This window comes from Pristiophorus japonicus, chromosome 2 (assembly GCF_044704955.1).
Source record: "Pristiophorus japonicus isolate sPriJap1 chromosome 2, sPriJap1.hap1, whole genome shotgun sequence".
NCBI lineage: Eukaryota > Metazoa > Chordata > Chondrichthyes > Pristiophoridae > Pristiophorus > Pristiophorus japonicus.
This window is the reverse complement of record NC_091978.1, coordinates 277037542-277058721: the sequence shown is the minus strand read 5'-3', so window position 1 is coordinate 277058721 and position 21180 is coordinate 277037542. Positions and strand designations below refer to the sequence as shown.

The window sequence follows — 21180 nt, the reverse complement described above, 5'->3', positions numbered from 1 at the left end:
ATTAAAATTCAGCCCAATAAATCATGCAGGAAACAGGATGGCTGGTGTGTTTGCAGACCACTTGGAAAATATAAACCTGTGAACAAGAATTATATAGCAGGAAGATGCACTATTCTTGTGGATGTAATGGAGATAACATGATGGACTGCTCACCTGAGTTGATGTTTTCAGGTATTATGATCTCATATGCATTACGATTGAACCAAATTTCCCTTTTTTCTACTTGCTGGTGTATGAGTACAAGCCCAGTGGATGATCTAGCTGGATTACCGTGGTCTGTCGCAACAACAGACAGATGATTTGTATCAAAGTGACTCTGGGAAAGTGACGCTTTTAGGTAGATTTCACCTGAAGTGTCATTCATGGCAAATAATGAATCAGGCTCCAAAATCTGGAAAGTAACAGCGCCATTTTGTCCCAAATCCTTATCATTAGCTCTCACAGTGGCAATAGTATGGTTGATCAGAGTGTCCACAGTAACATGTGCAATGACTGGGTTTTGTACAAAAATAGGAAAATTGTCATTTACATCTTCAATATGGATCATTACATTAACAGTGGTACTTTGTGGACTTTGAATGCTGTTGTCACTTGCCACTGCTCTGAAGACGTACTGTGATTTCATCTCTCTATCTAATTCACTTGTTGTTACAATGATGCCAGTGTTACCAGTAATAGTAAATGCTCCAAAAGTATCATCGACTAAAGAGTACATAATTTCTCCATTGGAGCCATCATCTTTGTCAGTAGCAATCAGCTGAAGTATACTTGATCCAACAGAAACATCTTCATTTACAAAAGTACGATAATAATTTTTTTCAAACGTCGGGCTATTGTCATTTTCATCCAAGATGATAATCCAAAGCTCTGCAGTAGAGGTTCGTTGTGGGCTACCAAGGTCACTAGCCTCTATGATAAGGAAAAGATTATTCAATTCTTCTCCGTCCAAGCCTCTAGTTGTAGCAAGTGTTCCAGAAATAGAATCAATTTTGAATGCATCAGTAAAATTACCACCTGTATAAGGCAGAGATGGATAAATCAGGTAACTGTAGATCAGTTTGTCTATGTTATTTGAAGGCAAATAGTTAGAATCCACGGTCCAAGTTAACTCCCCCAAATTAACAGGGTGGTAAAAGGTCTCAAAATAGGGTTGGTAGACTTGGTAAGCCGACTCTTATCCCCAGTGATGTGGCTGGTGCCATTTTACCACTGGGCGCCCAAACGCCTGCCCGTTTCAGACAGTAGGTCCCTTTTAATATGCAAATCAGACTGCCATTTTAGGTTGGAACTGGTTGGAGCGTCATGCAGTGCACTCTCCGATCAGTTCCATGGGCGATGAGCCGAAGAGGCTCTGAAAAGGTAAGCTTGAAATGATTTTTGTTGGTCTCAGAGGAGCTCGTTCCCTCTTGTTCTTGTCTCCCCCCTCCCCCATAAATTACCTGTAGTGTTCCAGCCGGCCGACTTTTCTGTGGGCCAAAGGCTGCGAGCTGGCTCATAATGCTTGCTTAGCTTCCGCAGATCGCCAGCCCAAAATGAGGTTCCAGCCTCAAAACTGCGGGGGCTCGTTTGTGCGGGTATGGGTGACTGACTGGCACATTTCACCCATCGACCACCAAAAAGTCAAAATCGACCCCCACAATCCAAGATAATATTTGTCAGTAGTTAGAAATGCATGGGTTAATGAAGGCCAAGCGGCATCAATTTGTTAAAGACATTTTGTGTTTGACAAATTTAGTAGACATATTTTGAAGACGTGGCTGATTGGATAGATAAAGGGAATGGTAAATGGGATGTGTAGGGATTTTCAGAAGCCATTCAATAAATTGTTTCACAGGAAGCTGGTTACAATAAACTTAGACAAACAACAAGGAGTACCTTAAAAGATTTCAGGAGCATACAGCCATATCAAGGGAATAGGTAGACAGGTAGCAGTGGAAAAAACTGAGGTAACACATTTTGGGTGTAAACGCAAGGAACAGGAGTATATAATCATTGGAAAGACACTGAAGGACACTGAAGACTTAGTGATTCAGTTACATCATTCTATGAAAGTGCGGATGAAGCAATAAAAAAGTGTAACAGCACTGTGGGTTTTCTAAGTAAGGGAAAGAGTAAAAGATTAAAGAATGAATGCTTCATTTTGACATGACAATGGCCACAGTTAAGGTACTATTGTGTAGTTTTGGGGACTTCATTTTAAAAAGATTAAGGCAAAGAGAAGGAACAGTATAGATTCATCAAGATGATGGCAGGGATGGGAAACTTAGATGAGAGATAGGAAGAAGCAGGACAAAATTGGCTATCGCCCCGGCTGGGGGCGGTAACCTCTCCAGGGCCAGACATTCTGCACCCGGCGCAGAAGTCCTGCCCTGGAAGAGAAATTGGGGTTACCACCCTTCCCAGGCAGAGGAGCGCAATGTTACGTGCTCCACTTCCTTGCGGGACAGGATTGGTGGTGTTACCGGGCGCATCGTGGGGTGCTACGTGGCCTCTCCACGTAGCACTAACGCATTTCAACGCCCCTCCCCTTCCGTTAAAGAGGGACTCTGCGAGCTCTGCAGGCCTTTTGATGGGTCTCCACTGGGCCACCAGGGATGAGGGATGCTGTGGCCGTAGCCCGGCACCGAAACGAAGTGATAGGCTGCACGATCGCGGCCCGGACCTCATGACATCGTTGAGACAGCGGCCCGACCGGTGAGTTGGGAAAAAAAATGGTGGCGCGCAGCACACCTTCCCTTTAAGTTTCGCCCCGCGATGGGTGTGCGGCTCAGTTTGTATCCTGTGAGGCTGGCGTGGGCATTGTCGCGGCGATTTCAGAGCGCTGCGCAATGTTCACCGCGGGCGAAAAGGGGTTGTCGCGCACGCCAATGATGTCATCATTGCCAGCGCAGTGACCTGGGGCGCTACCAGTGGGGCGTGGCGTCACTGGATTCACGCCTCCGTTAACTACACAGGAGCCAGTAGCACCCCCTCACACCAGGCGAAAACAATTTCACGCCTGTTAGCGCACCCCCGGAGGTGCTAACGGGAGGCAAACAGAGGAATTTCGTCCCCTAGAACTATTGCCACCATGCAGAAAAGACGAAGAGAAAATTTGGCAGAGGTTTTTAAAATTATCAAGAGTTTTAACAGGATGAGTGGAGAAAGGCTATTGGGGATCAGTGACAAGGGATCAGCAATTTAAAATTAAGTAGAGTGGAGAGGGATGGGGAAATGCCTTTACTCAGAGAGTTGAATCATCGATTGTTTTGCCACAGAGACCAACTGAGGCAGAGATTATTGCATCTTTTAAGGGAAAGGTGGATAATTATTTGAAGCAGCTGAAGATACAGGGTTATAGAGACAAAACAGAATAGTTGGATTTGTTTTGGATTGCTCCAGTACAGACCAAACACAGACATGATGGGCCAAATTATCTCATTCTCTGCTGTTCCTTCTATATTACTATGGTCCCTTATATATTGAAGATACAAATTAGCAGTATCGTTCTAATGACAGTGTGGGGTGAATTTTCATGTCGGTTCTCATGACTGTCCATTGTAACTTTGGTGGAAGAGCCACAGAAATTCTGGAAGAACAGTGTGAACATTGCTTATGACATTTTTCTAGAGTTTCCGAAGTTCCTCTGCCAAAATTATGGTAGACGATCAGGAGAACTGCGGTGCAAATTCACACCTCATGGTTTCAAGTGTTCTCCAATTAACAAAACATCATCGTATGATTCACCTTGTACAGTTATCATTTAAAAAAATAGAAGTCTTAGCTTACCAATAATTTTATATCTAACGAGTCCATTGTCCCCTGCATCCTTGTCCAAAGCCATGACCTTATGAATAATTCCTGGTTCCAGATTTTCGGGAATATGCAGCTCATGTAAAGGAGGCATGAATTCAGGCTGGTGGTCATTTACATCCAGTACAGTAATCATGACTGTAGCTGTGTCAGATAGAGATGGGGTCCCATTGTCTCGGACCAAAACTATCACATAACAAACATGGCATAGTTATCCGAGGTTTACCATCATAATATTAATGCTTTTTTAGCTGATTAACAATATATTCATATTAATGATTTTTTTTTTTATTCGTTCATGGGATGCAAACCCAGCATTTATTGCCCATCCCTATATGCTCTTCAGAGGGTGGTGGTGAGCCGCCTTCTTGAACCACTGCAGTCCTTGTGAAGGTACTCACCACCTGTTTACGAGGGAGCTCCAGGTTTTTGACTCAGTGACGATGAAGGAACGGCAATATACTTCCAAGTCAGGATGGTGTGCAACTTGGAGGTGATGGTGTTCCCATGCACTCGCTGCCCTTGTCCTTCTATCTGGTAGAGGTCGAGGGATTTGGGAGTTGCTGCTGAAGAAGCCTTGATGAGTTGCTGCAGTAGATGGTACACACTGCAGCCACAATTGGCCGGTGGTGGAGGGATGAATGTTTAAGGTGATGGATGGGGTTCTAATCAAGCGTGCTGCTTTGTCCTGGATGGTGTTGAGCTTCTTCAGTTGGAGTTACACTCATCCAGGCAAGTGGAGAGTATTCCACCACACTCCTGCCTTGCTGATGGTGGAAAGGCTTTGGGGATTCGTGAGACACTCGCCACAGAATACTCAGCCTCTGACCTGTTCTTGTGGTCATATTATTTATGTGGCTGGTCCAGTTAAGTTTCTGATCAATGGTGACCCCCAGGATGTTGATGGTGGGGGATTTGGCGATGGTAATGCCATTGATTGTCATTGGGAGATGGATAGACTCTCACTTGTTGGGAGATAGTCATTGTCTGGCACTTGTGTGGCGCGAATGTCACTTGCCCTTCAGCAGCCCAAGCCTGAATGTTGTCCCGGTCTTGCTGTACACGGGCGTGGATTGCTTCATTATCTGAGGGGTTGCGAATGGCACTGAACACTGTGCAGTCATCAGCGAACATCCCCACTTCCGACCTTATGATGGAGGGAAGGCCATTGATGAAGCAGCTGAAGATGGTTGGGCCTAGGACAATGCCCTGCGTAACTCCTACAGCAATGTCCTGGGTCTGTGATGAGTGACCTCCAACAACCACAACCAACTTCCTTTGTGCTAGGTATGACTCCAGCCAGTGGGGAGTTTTCCCCGATTCCCATTGACTTCAGTTTTACTCAGGCTCCTTGATGCCACACTCAGTCAAATGCTGCCTTTATGTCAAGAGCAGCCACTCTCACCTCACCTCTGGAATTCAGCTCTTTTGTCCATGTTTGGACCAAGGCTGAAATGAGGTCTGGAGCCGAGTAGTCCTGACGGATCCACTCTGTGTTGGAACACTAATATTTTAATAGAACATTGCAAATATGTTAAATAATTTAAACCAAGTTTAGTGTGACTTCCAGTTCTGTGAAAAATTTTGAACATCTTTCTGTTCTGCTTTTAAGTTCATCTTTTAAACTAATTATTAATTATTTAAGCATAGAATAATGCTATATATCTATATATTCAATATATATATTGATACACCAAATATATATATTGATACACCAGAGGTAATGATCTAGTTGGTTGATATATCTAATTAAATAGTAGCACTGTAGCGCTTCCTACCTTTAATGCCAAAATATTCTTGCATTTCTCTATCCAAAACTTGTGTTGTAGTGATGATGCCAGTTTGTGCGTTCATTTTGAATGCATCATATCCAGCTCCTGGTAAAATCTCATAAATAAGTGCAGAATTTAGATCTGGAAATAAAAAAACAATGGTCGTTAATGGTCTGCAATCTCCGACTCCACAACACCGCCCCACACTGATTCTCCTCTCTCCCATACCGCCCCCTGCCCTGTATTCTCCAAGTACTCACCCTACAATCCCAATCTTCTCCTCCTCCGCCCCCTACCCCCCACCCCCGATCTCCTACTTACCTGGTATCCGCTCCTCGTTGGGCGGGAAACCTGATGAGAAAATTTAAAGGATGTTCTCCACGGTCTCCCCCCACCTCCGTGATCACCACCGACCGTATCCAACACCAACCACCACCACCTTACCTGCTCCTGGTCTGCGATCTCTGCTGCAGGGCGACAAACCTATCAATCGGACTGGCTTCTGGGTGGGGATACTGTTTTAGAAAAAAAAACACAGCACTGTGCAGTCAAAACATTATTGCGTTCAGGGAACCCCAGACATCCGGGTTTGCTGACCAGAACTCCTCCCCCTGCTTGGAAATTGCGGCCCAGTTACTTGGAGTCGTGAAGAGAGCAAGGGAAAGGATTTCCAGACAGGAAACCTAGAAGTATGGGTTTTCCAGATGTCTTGCTAAAATTAAGACATCCTTTAAACTTTCTCATCAGGTTTCACGCCCAACAGGGAACGGCGACCAGGAGAGTAGGAGATCGGAGGTGGGGGGGGAGGAGAAGTAAGAGATCGGAGGCAGGGGGAGGGGGAGGAGAAGTTGGAGATCGTGGGATGGGTATTTGGAGAACACAGGCGGGGGGGGGGGGGGAAAGAGAAGAGTCGGAGATTATGGGGTCTGATTACGGGCTATGTAAAGAGGTAAACCTAGGAGGCAGTGAGAAGTATTTCTGCTCCTCCTGGCTCACAAGCAGTTCTGTAAATGCACTTACCTCATGGAGCCAACTCTTCCTGCCTCCTTTTACCTGCCAGGATTCCCAAGCCCCCGGAAATCTAGCCTTCATGGGTTAAAAATAAAAATTGTGTTAAAATTAAAAATTGTGTTAAAATGGAGGCACGCAGGCTTCTTAAAAGGTTTCAGTGACCGACCCGCCTCCTGAAAGCGAATTGGTCACCCGCTTCCATTAAAACCAGAAGTGGTGTAGGGGGTGGTGGGTCTGTCAGCTTGCCTTCCTGACCAGAGCGGTTGCGAGTTGCTCCCACTCCCTGGTTCTCGAGCTTGGATTTATTAATCAGGGTGTGATAAAGTGCAGCAGACAACTGTTTTGTACAAAGAAGGTATGGATTTTATTCAAGAAAGAAAATAACACAAATACACTCCAATAAAACTGTAAAATCTTACAAAAAGGTTCGAAACATTACAGATAATGAACACAACAGAAATACCTCCCACTTACTTTCTAACTAGGTCAAACTCTAGGGCTCAGGGATTCATGCTCACCAAATCCTTCCTTTGACAGCTAGGGCTGTTTCGCCGTTTCGGGGTTCTTTGGTTATAGCCAGTTTGCGGTGGTTGATTTTCCTGGTTGGTTTTGTCGGTCACAGTGTCCAGTTGATGGCTGTTACCAAGTCAATTGGTATTGATGTTCCACTGATTGGTTTTTGAAGTTCTTTTCTCCGATGTCGCGATGTTTCTTCCTGCGTTTTCTCGCCGTGTGTTCTCGATCTTTGATCTTGTTGTTCCGAAGTGATGGTCAGAAAAAAAGTTCTTCTCACAATAGAATCCTCCTCTTGGTACGATAGGCCCTTAGTTATATTCTGAGAGGCTGTTTAATTTTTGCGCCAAATCTAACGTTTCTTTTGTTTAAGTTTTGCTGCCCAGCTAACTGAAACTTGATTAAGTGTTTTAATCTGGCATTGATAGACTTTTCTCAGTTGATGAGCTCTTGTCCATTGTGATAGCACTGTTTTGCTTCGGGAAGTCTGGCCTGAGCCAGATATTTCTATGCCTGTTGAAAAGGTGTTGGAATATGTATGTGACATTTGGATCCTGTGGATGGGGTGGATAATGTTTCTTCCGTGGTCGATTGTTTAAATGCTAATGTTTTCTGGGAGGCTGACTGAGGTTAAACAGTTTCCCCCAGACAATTTGATTAACTCCAATATCCAAACTGGCTTTACAGAGGTCAATCCCATCCCCTAGTCTTGCAGCCTTTTTCCTCACAGACCCAACATGCCTTTTAAAATCCCAAACTTGGTTAAAACACGTAAATTTCTTCCATATGCATTTTAGGATCCGAAACTTGCTGTTTAATAGTCCCAAATCGAATTTCCTTTTCAGTGAGTCCAAACACTGGGAGGTTTCCCACAAATTTTGGAATCTTACAGTGGGAAGGTTGGAGTCAGGTTTGAGATTTTTTATATATATATTTTTTTAAGGTTGCGTTTATTTGTACTGCCAAAATGGCCACCATGTTCCACACTTTGTTTCTGATTTATCCTCCAAGGGGACCAGCCACATCCTGAAGATTGACAGGAATGTGTAAGTGGAACGGCCCATCCCAAGGTCTCACTGACTTTGCAAATTGTAACGCGATCCACTTTTGACTTCCTGAAGCGACAGAGGTCAAAGCTCCCCAGAAGACAGCAAAGGCCAGCCAAAGTGCCTTACCTCAGTCCAAGTACATCCCTCCCCCAGCCGAAGTGCCTTACCCCAGCGCAAGTGCATCCTTCCACCCCACACCCTGCCACATCATAGATGGGGAGATGGGGCATTGTGTACAGATTGTTAACAGGTTTATTGGATATGAAGTGAATAGTGACAGTGGCGTGACTTCTGGATATCATCCACTCCAACGATGTCCCTTGTAGAGGGTAGGAAGAACGTGATCTGTCTTCCCCGAGTTCCCTCTCTCCCCTCAGATCCCCCACTGACCCATGTCTCTCTATCTCTCTCCTCCCCTCGACCCCACCGTCTCGCCCTCCCCCATCCTCTCCCTCTCCCCCGCAGTCTCTCCCCCCCAGCCTCTCTCTCTCTCTCTCTCTCTCTCTCTCCACCCCCCCAGCCTCTCTCTCTCTACCCCGCCACCAGCCTCTCTCTCTCTAACCCCCCACCAGACTTCCTCTATCTACCCCCCCACCAGCCTCTCTCTCCCCCCCGCCCGCGGCCAGCCTCTCTCTCCTCCACCCAGCCTCTCTCTCGTTCCCCCACCCACGCCCCAGCTTCTCTCCCTCTCCCCCTACACCCAGCTTCTCTTCCTCTCCCCTCCCTCCAGCCTCTCCCTCTCCCCCCAGCCTCTCCACCACCACCCAGCCTCTCCCTCCCCCTCCCCCCAGCCTCTCTCTCTCCCCCTCCCCCTCCCCCTAGCCTCTCTCTCTCCCCCTCCCCCAGTCTCTCTCTCCCCCCTCCCCTCTCTCTCCACCTCCCCCCAGCCTCTCTCTCTCCCCCTCCCCCCAGCCTCTCTCTCTCTCCCCCTCCCCCTAGCCTCTCTCTCCCTCTCCCACTCCCCCCAGCCTCTCTCTCTCCCCTCCCTCCAGCCTCTCCCTCTCCCCCCAGCCTCTCCCCCTCCCCCCAGCCTCTTGCTCTCCCCCTCCTCCCAGCCTCTCGCTCTCCCCTCCACCACCACCCAGCCTCTCTCCCTCCCCCCAGCCCTCTCTCTCCCTCTCCCACTCCCCCCAGCCTCTCTCTCTCCCCTCCACCCAGCCTCTCTCTCTTCCCTCCCCCCAGCCTGTCTCTCTCCCCCTCACCCCCAGCCTGTCTCTCTCTCCCCCTCCCCCCAGCCTCTCTCTCTCCCCCTCCCCCCAGCCTCTCTCTCCCCACCTCCCCCTCCCCCCAGCCTGTCTCTCTCTCCCCCTCCCCCTAGCCTCTCTCTCTCCCCCCCTCCCCCCAGCCTGTCTCTCTCTCCCCCTCCCCCTAGCCTCTCTCTCCTCTCCCCCTCCCCCCAGCCTCTCTCTCTCTCTCCCCCTCCCCCAGCCTCTCTCTCTCTCTCTCTCTCCCCCTCCCCCCAGCCTCTCTCTCTCCCCCTCCCCCCAAGCCTCTCTCCCCCTCCAATCCCCCCAAAGCCTCTCTCGCCCTCCAACCCCCCCCAAGCCTCTCTCGCCCCCACCACCCCCACCAAGCCTCTCTCTCCCCCAAACCTCCACTCTTCTCCCCCCACTCCCCACCCCCAGACTCTCTCTCTCCCCATCCCCCCCAGCCTCTCTCTCCCTGACACCCCCCCCAAGCCTCTCTCTCTCTCCCCCTCACTCCCCAGCCTCACGCTGTCTCCCCCCATGCCCCTCTCTCCCCCACCCCCCCAGCCTCTCTCTGCCCCCACCTCCCCACCCTCTCTCTTTCCCCCCACCTCCCCACCCCCAGACTCTCTCTCCCCCCCACCCCCCCCCAAGCCTCTCTCTCCCCTGACACCCCCCCAAGCCTCTCTCTCTCTCTCCCTCTCCCCCTCACTCCCTCTCTCCCCCCACGCCCCCCCCCAGCCACTCTCTCTCCCCCACACCTCTCACAAGCCTCTCTCTCGTCCCACACCCCCCCAAGCCTCTCTCTCTCCCCCCCCCATACCCCTCTCTCTCCCTCCCCCACACCCCTCTCTCCACCCCCCCACACCCCTCTCTCCACCCCCCCAAGCCTCTCTCTCTCTCCCCCACACCCCCCCCAAGCCTCTCTCTCTCTCCCTCACACACCCCCCAAGCTCTCTCTCTCCCTCACACACCCCCCAAGCCTCTCTCTCTCCCCCCACCCCCCCCCCAAGCCTCTCTCTCCCCCCACCCCCCCCCCCCAAGCCTCTCTCTCTCTCTTCCCCCCCCCCCAAGCCTCTCTCTCTCTCTCCCCCACACCCCCCAAGCCTCTCTCTCCCCCCACAACCCCCCCAAGCCTCTCTCTCCCCCCACACCCCCCCAAGCCTCTCTCTCCCCCACACCCCCCCAAGCCTCTCTCTCCCCCCCACCCCCCCCCAAGCCTCTCTCTCCCCCCCACACCCCCCCCAAGCCTCTCTCTCTCTACCCCAACACCCCCCCCCCAAGCTTCTCTCTCTCCCCCCACACCTCCCCCCACCCCCAAGCTTCTCTCTCTCCCCCCACACCAAGCCTCTTCTCACTCCCCCACCTCTCCAGCCTCACTCTCTACCCCACCCCCCCAAACCTCTCTCTCTACCCCCCCCCGCCAAACCTCTCTCTCTACCCACCCCCCGAAACCTCTCTCTCTACCCCAAACCCCTCTTTCTTTCTCTCTCTTGCTCTCTCCGCCCAGTTATGTCTGCAATGCACTTATGAATGACTCCACGAGGCAATGTGTTGTGCTCAAACTATAGTGACCTTGGTTCTTTATTTGTAACTCCAGAGTGAGGTACAAGCATGATGGGCAGCCTTTTATACTGGGCCCTGCACACCTATGCAGGTGACCCTCAGATCTCCCAACGCAGTGCCCTCTGGTGGACAGCCTCTGCCACAGGGGCAGGAAACCCCGGTCTCCACCAGTTGCATCCTCTAGTGGTGCCAGCATAGTATATACACAGTGCAAACCTTATTAATAGTACATCAGGAAACAAGTCTCCATGTTATGCAACTATACAGTGACTACACAGAGAGTATAGCTATAGTCTGCATATATAACATCACTCTCCCCCAAGTCCTTTGTGCCGATTATCTTTGCACTGTGTGCTCTGGCTTAGCTCTCCCCAGACTTAAGTGCCAATAGCCCTTGCACCTTGGCTGTGCTTTGGCTTGGCTCTCTCCCTGTTAAATGCCAAGTCCTTTTGCCACAACGTTCTGTAGTGGTTACCAGTTTGGATGGTTCAATGATGCAGTGGAGGTTCCAGTGGGTTCTGGGTGTGATCCATGTGTGTGTCCATGGCTACATACATCCAGTTCCGCCCCCCCCACCCCTCGCCACAGCGAGACCATGCAGCAGGCCCGTTACATCAACATACAGGATCAGACACAGTGCAAGTATAAAGAAAGGAAGTTACAGTTTGTATCGTGACACCTTGGTTCAGTGACTTACGTTTGTTACGTTTTGCGGTCGTGCACCAGGATTGGGTAGATTGCATTCATGTTTCAGTCATGGTAAATAGTGAGGTAGCAGTACAGGTATGCGAGGACGCAGGTTCCAGAGCAACCGGACGGGGTCCTAGTCGTCCGATAGTGGCTTTGCGCCCCCTGCTAGCGGGGTGGGCTTGGTTCGCTCACCTAGCCTGGATTCAGGACCTTTGTCGTTGCCTAGTGGTGGACAAAGCCCTTTGAGGGCTGCAGAATCTTTTGCCTGCTCTCTAATGGTGTTGGGAACCTGGCTGTTCCAGGTCTCGTTTGGGGAACTTGTTGGTTCTGACCTTTCGCTCCCAGACATGGCCGAGGTAGCGACTGGGTCTGGGGACTGTGCCGCCTCCACCCGGGTGGTGGGCAACGGCGGACGACTGCGCGTATTGGCGCCGTTTTCGTTTCCAGGTCCATGGTGAATACTGTCATTGGGTGCCTGCAGCGTGGGATAGACCTGGGGTAGGGTATCAGGATCAGTGCCTTCACCCTCCTGAGGTCGCTGGCCTATAACTTGTGGGAACACCTGGGGCAGTGCATCAGGATCAGCGCCTTTACCCTCCCGAATTCACTCGCTTGCTACTTTTGGGGACACTATTCCCGACATCTCGCAACAACATTTTGTTCTTTACATTAGGAATAGTACCGACATCTCGCAACAACATTTTGTTCACAATCTTAATCTGTTCGTTACATTGATTGCCATGCATACAATGTCTCTTAAGTTCAATTGGTTGCAGGTCTCCTTTAAGAGAAACCTTGGCTTTACCCCAGTCAAATCCTTTGTTAGACACCACGTGTTGGTCCCTCAGCATTGCACTTTGTGATATGGCTGCGGCCATTTTTTTTTAAGCCACGCTGCACCTCGCTGCAGCAGGGACGCATTCTTGCCTCTGTCCTCGAGGTCGACTGCCTTGATCCTTCTCTCCCACGATTCTGCCACAAAAGCTGGAAGCGTACCTGTGAAGTCGATCTGCCTCTCCAGGACTCCTGCCACTGGAGCCGGGAAGGTACTTTTAGGTTGGTTGGATCATTGCCACGCAGTTGTGATGGACGGTCTCTGCCTCAGGTGCTGCACTGGTCTGTTCTCTGGTATGTGGCCCAAGCAAAGGTGAGGTTTTGTTCTGCCTCTGAGCACAGGGGACACTGATTGCTGGAGTGAAGCGGTCTTCCCATTTCCACTGGATCTTCCCCATCCACCTTCTTCCGAGTAGTGTTGGGCCATCACCTGCAACAATCCAGAGGTAACTTGTGCACCATGCCTTTTTGGATTACACTTACATCCGCACTACTAAGGACTGGGATCAGCTCCTTGGTGGTAGGTGTGCAACTTTTCCTGTACTGGAACGAGCTCGGGTCGTTTTTCATTCCATAGCCTCTCAAAAGCATCCTGGCTCATCACTGACTGGCTCGCTCCCGTGTCCACTTCCATGAAGATTGGAACGTCGTTTATCTCGACTTCCATCTTCACTGGAGGATAATCGGTGGTGCAGGTATGCACTCCATACACTTCTTCTTGGGGCTGAGCTGCCTCTCTGGCCAAATCATCATACTCCCCGCTGGATTCAAAGTCATCTACCGACTCCTCTATTAGACGGTGAGCCGTATTTCTTTTACACATACGCTGGAGGTGGCCCTTCGTGTTACAGGCTTTGCATATGTACTCAGCAAACTGACACTGGTGAGCCCTATGGTTTCCTCTGCAACACCAGCATGGTGCTACTCGATTAGCGCCCCTCGGCGGACTCTGAATTCTGGAACCCTGAGATCTGTGCTCTCTGCCCTGGGCAGAGCCACGTTCTACAGTCTTGCCTGTGAAAGGCACCATTCTGTGTCCAGTACTTGCTGGGTTTGAGTCCACAGGATGAATAATTTGCTTGGTGCTGCAGGTCGAGGTCATGAACGCCTGACTGATGCTGATGGCCTTCTGCAGGTTGATTGTGGTGTTGGCGGATAATAGCTTGTGAAGGAGGCCTTCATGGGCAATTCCCATAACAAAGATGTCTCGCAATGCTTCGTTGAGGTGCGTGCCAAAATCACAGTGCCGCAAGTCTCCTGAGGTCGGCAGCATATCTTGCAATCTTCTGGCCCTCAGGTCTGCAGTGAGTGTAGAATCTGTGCCTGGCCGTGAGGATGCTGTTTTGGTTTTAGTTGCTCGCGAATTAGTTCACTCAGCTTATCGTATGTCTTATCCTTGGCCTTTGTGGGTGCCAGCAAGTTCTCGACGAGGCGGTAGACCTCGGGCCCACAACTGGTCAGCAGTATAGCCTTGCGCTTCTCCGCCAATGTGTCCGTCTCCCCTACCAGGTCGTTTGCCACAAAATATTGCTCGAGCCTTTTCGTGAAGGCATCCCAATCATCACCTTCTGCAAAGTCTTTTAGTGTGTCAAAAGTAGCCATAATCGCGTGAAAGTCCGTATTCTCGTCGCCAATTGCTATGTCTGTAATGCACTTATGAATGACTCCACGAGGCAATATGTTGTACTCAAACTGTAGTGACTTTGGTCCTTTATTCGTAACTCCAGAGTGAGGCACAAGCATGGTGGGCTGTCTTTTATACTGAGCCCTGCACACCTATGCAGGTGACCCTCAGGTCTCCCACGACAGTGCCCTCTGGTGGACAGCCTCTACCACAGGGGCAGGAAACGCCGGTCTCCACCAGTTGCACCCTCTAGTGGTACTAGCATAGTATATACACGATGTGAACCTTATTGATAGTACATCAGGTAACAAGTCTCCATCTTATACAACTATACAGTGACTACACAGAGTATGTCTATAGTCTGCATATGCAACACCCCCCCACCCCAGCTTCTCTCCGCTCCCCCCAGCCTCCCCCCCCATCCCCCCTCTCTTCCCCCCCCCCCGACACACTTACCTTTAATCGGCTAAATACTCACACGGAATGCTTTTTTTATCCTTACCTACCCCTTACCTGGAACCTTTTTATATTGTTGATGGTGAGGCCCAATAAAGACTCTCTTAATACCCTTCTGAATTCTGTTTGTTCTTTTGCTCCTTCTAGGGAAATACAATGCCCAAATGCCTTGCTCTGAGGGGCTCAGGAAACAAGTCAGTCATTCCTTACTGTCTCCTCAACATCACAAGTACTTATTTAGCTGCGAAGAAACCAATCAGTACTAATTGACTTCACTGCTCCAGAGTGGTAAAATGCATAAATCATAGTATATTTGGAATTTAAAGTGTCATAATTTTATAGTTCTTATCTTACTACATAAATGTCATTGCAGTCTTTAAAGTGTTAATACAACTCTATCTAAATACTTCACTTTACTTATGAGAACACAAAGGTTAACGGTTTGTTCAGCCTTTAATAAAAGACTTAATGAAGCCCTAATACCAAAGAGTAATCATCAAAATGGAGATTAATACAGTTTATCAGCCTATTATGGTTTATACACCATATTGTTCATAACATTGCATAAGAAATTACTAAAGCTGTATTAGAAGAACAGGTACTTTATTCAGAGTAATCAAACAAGCCATAGTCAATCAGTGGCTATACAGAAAAATTGAAGAGAGAGACCTTCAGTTAACCTTAGTCTCTATATAACTGCATGATGATTGTTACCTTGTGTATATATTCCCATATTGCTTTAACATGAATTATTGCTTTCTTTAAGGTGAATTTCTATGCAGCTAAACAAGAAAAGCATTAAAACTAGCAGCTAGAAGTTATGTTTACCTGAATCTCCATCAGAAGCTTCAACCTCGATAACAAATGCTCCCATATTAAGGTTTTCAGGAACTCCAACTTCATAGACAGATTCTTGAAATTTTGGTGCTTCGTCATTTATATCGACAATGACGACCATCAGTGTCTGTGTTGAGGACTGAACAGGAAGTCCATTGTCCCATCCTAAAATTGTGAGGATATAGGATTCTTGCATTTCACGGTCAAGGTGGGAGGCCAACATTAGCAAACCTATTTAAACACAAAGTAAAATACAAGTTTTCTTTATATCTGTTGCCAACAATGTTAGCAATATACTATAGTTCAGCAAAACTCAAACAATGGCAAACTAGTTTTAGTACCTGATAACTCATCGAGCTTGAAGGTGCTGTCTTCATTCCCTGAGATGATGGCATATGAAATTCTTTTATTTTCACCTGCATCTGCATCATGTGCAATAACATGATGGACAAGGTACCCCACATCTTCATCTTCCATTACATAGGAAACATTTGCTGACACGAACATAGGTCTGTTATCGTTTACGTCCAAAACAATAATCTGAGCTGTCAATGAGCTTATCTTGCGCTCACTTACATCTAATGCCTGATCCATTGCTGTTATTGTTAGAAGAAATGTTCTGGTCACTTCATGGTCAACCGGCATTATTGTGTTTAAGCAACCTTGATAGGGATCTATGTAGAAAGGATTTTCTGAGGGACTCCTGGACACAACAGAATATCGGAGATCACTATTTGGTCCACTTCCATCATCATCTTTTGCATTAAATATGTGAACAAGAGACCCTACTGGAAGATTTTCTTGAATTCCAATCACAACTAAATCGTCTTTAAACCATGGTGAGTTATCGTTTTGGTCTTCTACGTTAATACTCACGAAAATAGTGATATTCCTTGAAGGGTTATGGCTATTGTCTTCTGCTATAACCTTCAGCAAATAATGAGAAATTGCTTCATAGTCTAGTTCTTGGGTTTGGTATAATTCCCCTGTCATACTGTCAACTCCAAATTGAAAGTGGTCATCACCTTCAACAATGTTGTAATGTACCTTCTGACTGGCCAGCAGGAGATGGTCGTGTGAACGGACGGATCCCAAAACTTTTCCAGGCCTTAAACCTTCCGGTATTATAAAATATTTTTGATTATTTTGAGTGGTGAGTTTTTTTGTGACTCTGGGGATAACCTAAGAAAAGATTCAATAATGTGCATTCATTTATTCTGTTTTTCATAAATTAATTATGCATTAAATGATTACTGATAATGTAAAATCTGTGATGGATGCATTCAGTAAAATTAACTTTAAACGAACCACATTGCAGCCAGTGTCAGAGCAGTGACTGTCTGACTGCAACTTCAGGATTTCCGTGATTAGATTCACTACATCCCGAAGTTACGGTCAGTTTCAAAGGGGTAATAAGAGCGAACGCTGTTCATTCATTATTATTACCCGCCACAATTTCTGGGCCATCAAGTAATCTTCAAATAATTTTCAGAGTGGAAGTTTGCAGTGAAATGCAACAGAATGAGGGAACATTTCCCAGAATGCCAAAGCAGAAAATTTCCCCTATGTTTTCTTCATCTAGCATCAATAAATTAAAATTTATTACATAAAACACTTATTTTCTGAATTCCTGTACCTGTATGTTAATTATTGCAGTTTGTTGAAGTGGAGGGCTTCCTGCATCACTTGCCATCACTGTTATTTTGTGATGTGATACATGACTGTACATGAAAACCTTTGATGTTTTCAGTTCTCCAGTTTTGGCATCAATTTTGAAGCTATTTGAATCATTGTCTGAAATTAAAAAGTTTTAAAGTGAGAACTTAATAAAAAACTTCCTTCCTCTTCCCATTTGATTTTTCTTCAGCTGGAAGATGTGCACTATTCAGCCCACACACTTCATTACTGAGGTCAAGTGGATTAGCAAATAAAAATGAGCGAGCTTGTCGACTATAATTTTCTTGTAATTTTCCCTCAAGGAAAATCACTTTACTGCTGTGAGAACTTGATGTCTTGACGATGGACTGATTGACACATCACTATTCTCGTCAATAGGATTCAATTGTTAGAGGTTGGTCATAATAGTATTTGCTGATACTTAGGAATGTCTGACGTTAGTGACTGACATTTTGCAGAAGGAAACTAAAACTCTTAAACAATCAAGTATGAAATATACATATTGCATGGCAGCAGCAATACGTGATGTACATATAAAATAATAGAAAACTGCATTAAAACACCAATGCATAAATCTGCTATTGACTTTTTAAAAATTAGTTCACTTTTGTAAAAAACATTATCAAAGAGTGCAATTCAGGTTAACTATGCAAGATTCTTTTCTCAAACTTTCTTACCTAATATAGAATAAAAAACGGTGCCATTTTTGCCAACATCTGGATCCTTAGCAAATAGGGTGGTCAAAAATGTACCTTCAGGTTGAGCTACCAAAACCTGCCATTTCAAAGATTCAGAAGTTAAATTAGGTATGAGTAGATGAGCAGTATAAAATACTTAGCCATAGTACATATAAAGATGCATTATGGGCCTGAAAGTGCTGCATAATAACGCCTTAACGGCATCTGTCATTATTAATTCATTAAAAATTCAGCAATTTGCAAAGTAGCTGAGGTACACCATGAGTTCTTATCCTCTGCAAATTGCTGAACCATTTGCGCCGCTCTACCATTAGCCTCGACAAAACCGATAATAGCTCATTCTCGACACTCAGCTCTCCATTGTAATTAATGGCGATCACGAATTTGCAAGATTTACATCATTATTTGCAGGGTAGCCAGTTAGACTGAAAAATAATGGCGTGGGTCACCTGGTAATGACGGAATTTATGGCCAACAAATACTCTCAGCCTTGGAGGTCAACAAATTAAAGCTCTGAAGCCTCACCCCAGCAGTCTGGAAATTGACCGAGTATTTTTTCCTAAATCACTCACATTTGGCAGTTTATTTTTGGTCAGCTTTGCCATCCAGAGTACTTTTTGTGTCTTAAGGCAATTATTTTTAGGGCACCGTGAAAGAAAGGCAAATGCATTGTAATGATCTATCTACTAGACTTCCGAAAACACACCATTTTTCATGCACAGCAAAGAAACAGGTTCATCAACTGCCACAGGCTAGCTCGCTTCCCCAGGGTGCAGGGAGCTGTCAATGGGATAGATCCCTCGGTTAACTGAGAGCATTGGGGAAGCGTTCCCATGGGGATGTGTAGACACAAGAGATTACTTTTTACAGCCTTTCAAAAAGTATTTTTTTTAAACTATAATTAACTGTTTAAAGTTGATTTCGGTTGATATTATTACAAAAATTTACCTTTATCACATTTATTTAATAATTATTTTGTTACGTTAAATATGCCTTTAAACATCTTAGACTTCGGTCGCAGTTTTAAATTAGACAGCTATTTTGCCGTCACAAACAATGAAAATTACACACTTGTCTAAGTGTGAGAATGAATACAAGGAAAACTGGACACTTTGACAGCATTTTAGGAACTAAGAGAACATATCAAATGTGAAGATTACAGGAACCCCTAACTTAAAGAAAACCAGAGTTGGCAAATACTTGGGAATAACAAAAATTGTTAAAGGACTATCAGTCTGTCTGATACTTTTAACTACAGTTTACAGCTATTGCTCCGTGTTCTTTAAATTTAACTGTGGGTCTTTCAGAGATATTCTAGCTCAATTATGTCGCCGCCATTATTTTTGTGTTTTTTTACGCCAGATTTTTTTGGCATCAGGTGTTCAATGACTCCAACTATTCACTTGCGTGAGCTTGCGTTCCCTTTGTCCCAGAGAGCGCTTTCACTTGTCTGATAAATCAAAGCATGCCCAGTTATGGAACAGAGAACCATCCCTCTCTTAATTTTAAGGTTCTGGTTTCATCACTTGCCCTCGTGTGATTCTTCTGGACTTGAGTAGGCAACAGAATAACACTACACAAGACTGTGACTTAGGTATTAATTGCCAAACAAATTTAATAAACAGTAAAAAGGTGAATAGCAAGGACTCAACATGGATTTTACAATAGTTGTTAAGCTTAACTACCTTCTCGACTAAGTAGAAAATAACAAAGTCACGAATGTTGTGCTAAACTGGAACGTATCTTGCATGGCTGTGCTAATTTTAAGATAAAATAAACTTTAGTAGAGAAAATACTAGAATCTGTTATTAAGGATGTGGTAACAGGGCACTTAGAAAATAATAGGACTGGGAAGAGTCAACACGGATTTATGAAAGGGAAATCATGTTTGGCAAATCTGTTAAGAGTTTTTTTTGAGGTTGTAATTAGTAGAATAGATAAGGGGGAAACCAGTGGATGTGGTGTATTTGGATTTTCAGAAGGCATTCGATAAGGTGCCACACAAGAGGTTATTGAACAAAATTATGGCTCATGGGATTGGGGGTAATATACTAGCATGGATTAAGGATTGGTTAACGGACAGAAAACAGAGAGTAGGAATAAATGGGTCAATCTCGGGTTGACAAGCTGTAACTAGTGGGGTACCGCAAGGATCAGTACTTGGGCCTCAGCTATTCACAATCCATATCAATGATTTGGATGAGGGGGCCAAACCTAATATATAGAAACAGAGAAAATAGCAGTAGTAGGCCATTCGGCCCTTCGAGTTTGCACCACCAGTCAACATGATCATGGCTGATCCTCTATCTCAACACCATATTCCTGCGTTTTCCCTATACCCATTGATGCTTTTTGTTTCTAGAAATCTATTTATCTCCTTCTTAAATATATTCAGTGACTTGGCCTCTACAGCCTTCTGTGGTAGAGAATTCCACCATCTGAGTGAAAAAATTTCTCCTCATCTCGGTCCTAAACTTCCTACCCCATATCCTGAGACTGCGACCCCTTATTCTAGACTTCCCAGCCAGGGGAAACATCTTCCCCGCATCCAGTCTATCCAACCCAGTCAGAATTTTATACGTTTCAATGAGATCCACTCTCATTCTTCTAAACTCTAGTGAATACAGGCCTAGTCGACCCAATCTCTCCTCATACGACAGTCCTGCCATCCCAGGAATCAGTCTGGTGAACCTTCGCTGCACTCCCTCTATGGCAAATATATCCTTTCTTAGGTAAGGAGACCAAAACTGCACACAATACTCCAGGTGCGGTCTCACCAAGGCCCTGTATAACTGTAGTAAGACATCCTTGCTCCTGTACTCAAATCCTCTTGCAATGAAGGCCAACAGACCATTTGCCTTCCTCACTGCTTGTTGCACCTGCATGTTTGCTTTCAATGACTGGTGTACAAGGATTTCCAGGTCCCTCTGTATATCGACACTTCCCAAGCCATCACCATTTAAATAATACTTTGTCCTTATGTTTTTCCTACCAAAGTGGGTAACTTCACATTTATCCACGTTATACTGCATCTGCTATGTGTTTGCCCACTCACTCAACTTATCTAAATCGCCTTGCATCCTCCTCACAATTCACAATCCCACGTAGTTTTGTGTCGTCAGCAAACTTGGAAATATTACATTTGGTTCCCTCATTCAAATCATATACATTATAGTGAATAGCTGGGGCCCAAACACTGATCCCTGTGGTATCCCACTAATCACTGCCCGCCACCCCAAAAAAGACCCGTTTATTCCTACTCTCTGTTTCCTGTCAGTTAATCAATTTTCAATCCATGGCAATACATTACCCCCAATCCTATGTGCTTTAATTTTGCACACGAACCTCTTATATGGGACTTTAACAAAGGCCTTCTGAAAATCCAAATACACTCCATCCACTGATTCTCCCTTATTTATTCTATCAGTTACATCCTCAAAAAACTCCAGTAGGTTTGTCAAACATGATTTTCCT

General features: G+C 46.2%; 1 protein-coding gene across 1 annotated transcript in view; it reads right to left on the bottom strand.

The window, feature by feature from the left end:
• dchs2 (dachsous cadherin-related 2) overlaps nt 1-21180 on the bottom strand; it is a 177558-nt gene that overhangs the window by 68656 nt on the left and 87722 nt on the right. Inside the window, exons 7-13 of the mRNA XM_070862278.1 lie at nt 17686-17782; nt 16968-17125; nt 15673-16513; nt 15323-15562; nt 5571-5705; nt 3769-3978; nt 154-1014 (exon numbers count right to left, since the gene is read on the bottom strand). Of these exons, the coding sequence (XP_070718379.1) occupies nt 154-1014; nt 3769-3978; nt 5571-5705; nt 15323-15562; nt 15673-16513; nt 16968-17125; nt 17686-17782 (2542 nt within the window). The remainder of the gene's footprint in view (nt 1-153; nt 1015-3768; nt 3979-5570; nt 5706-15322; nt 15563-15672; nt 16514-16967; nt 17126-17685; nt 17783-21180) is intronic.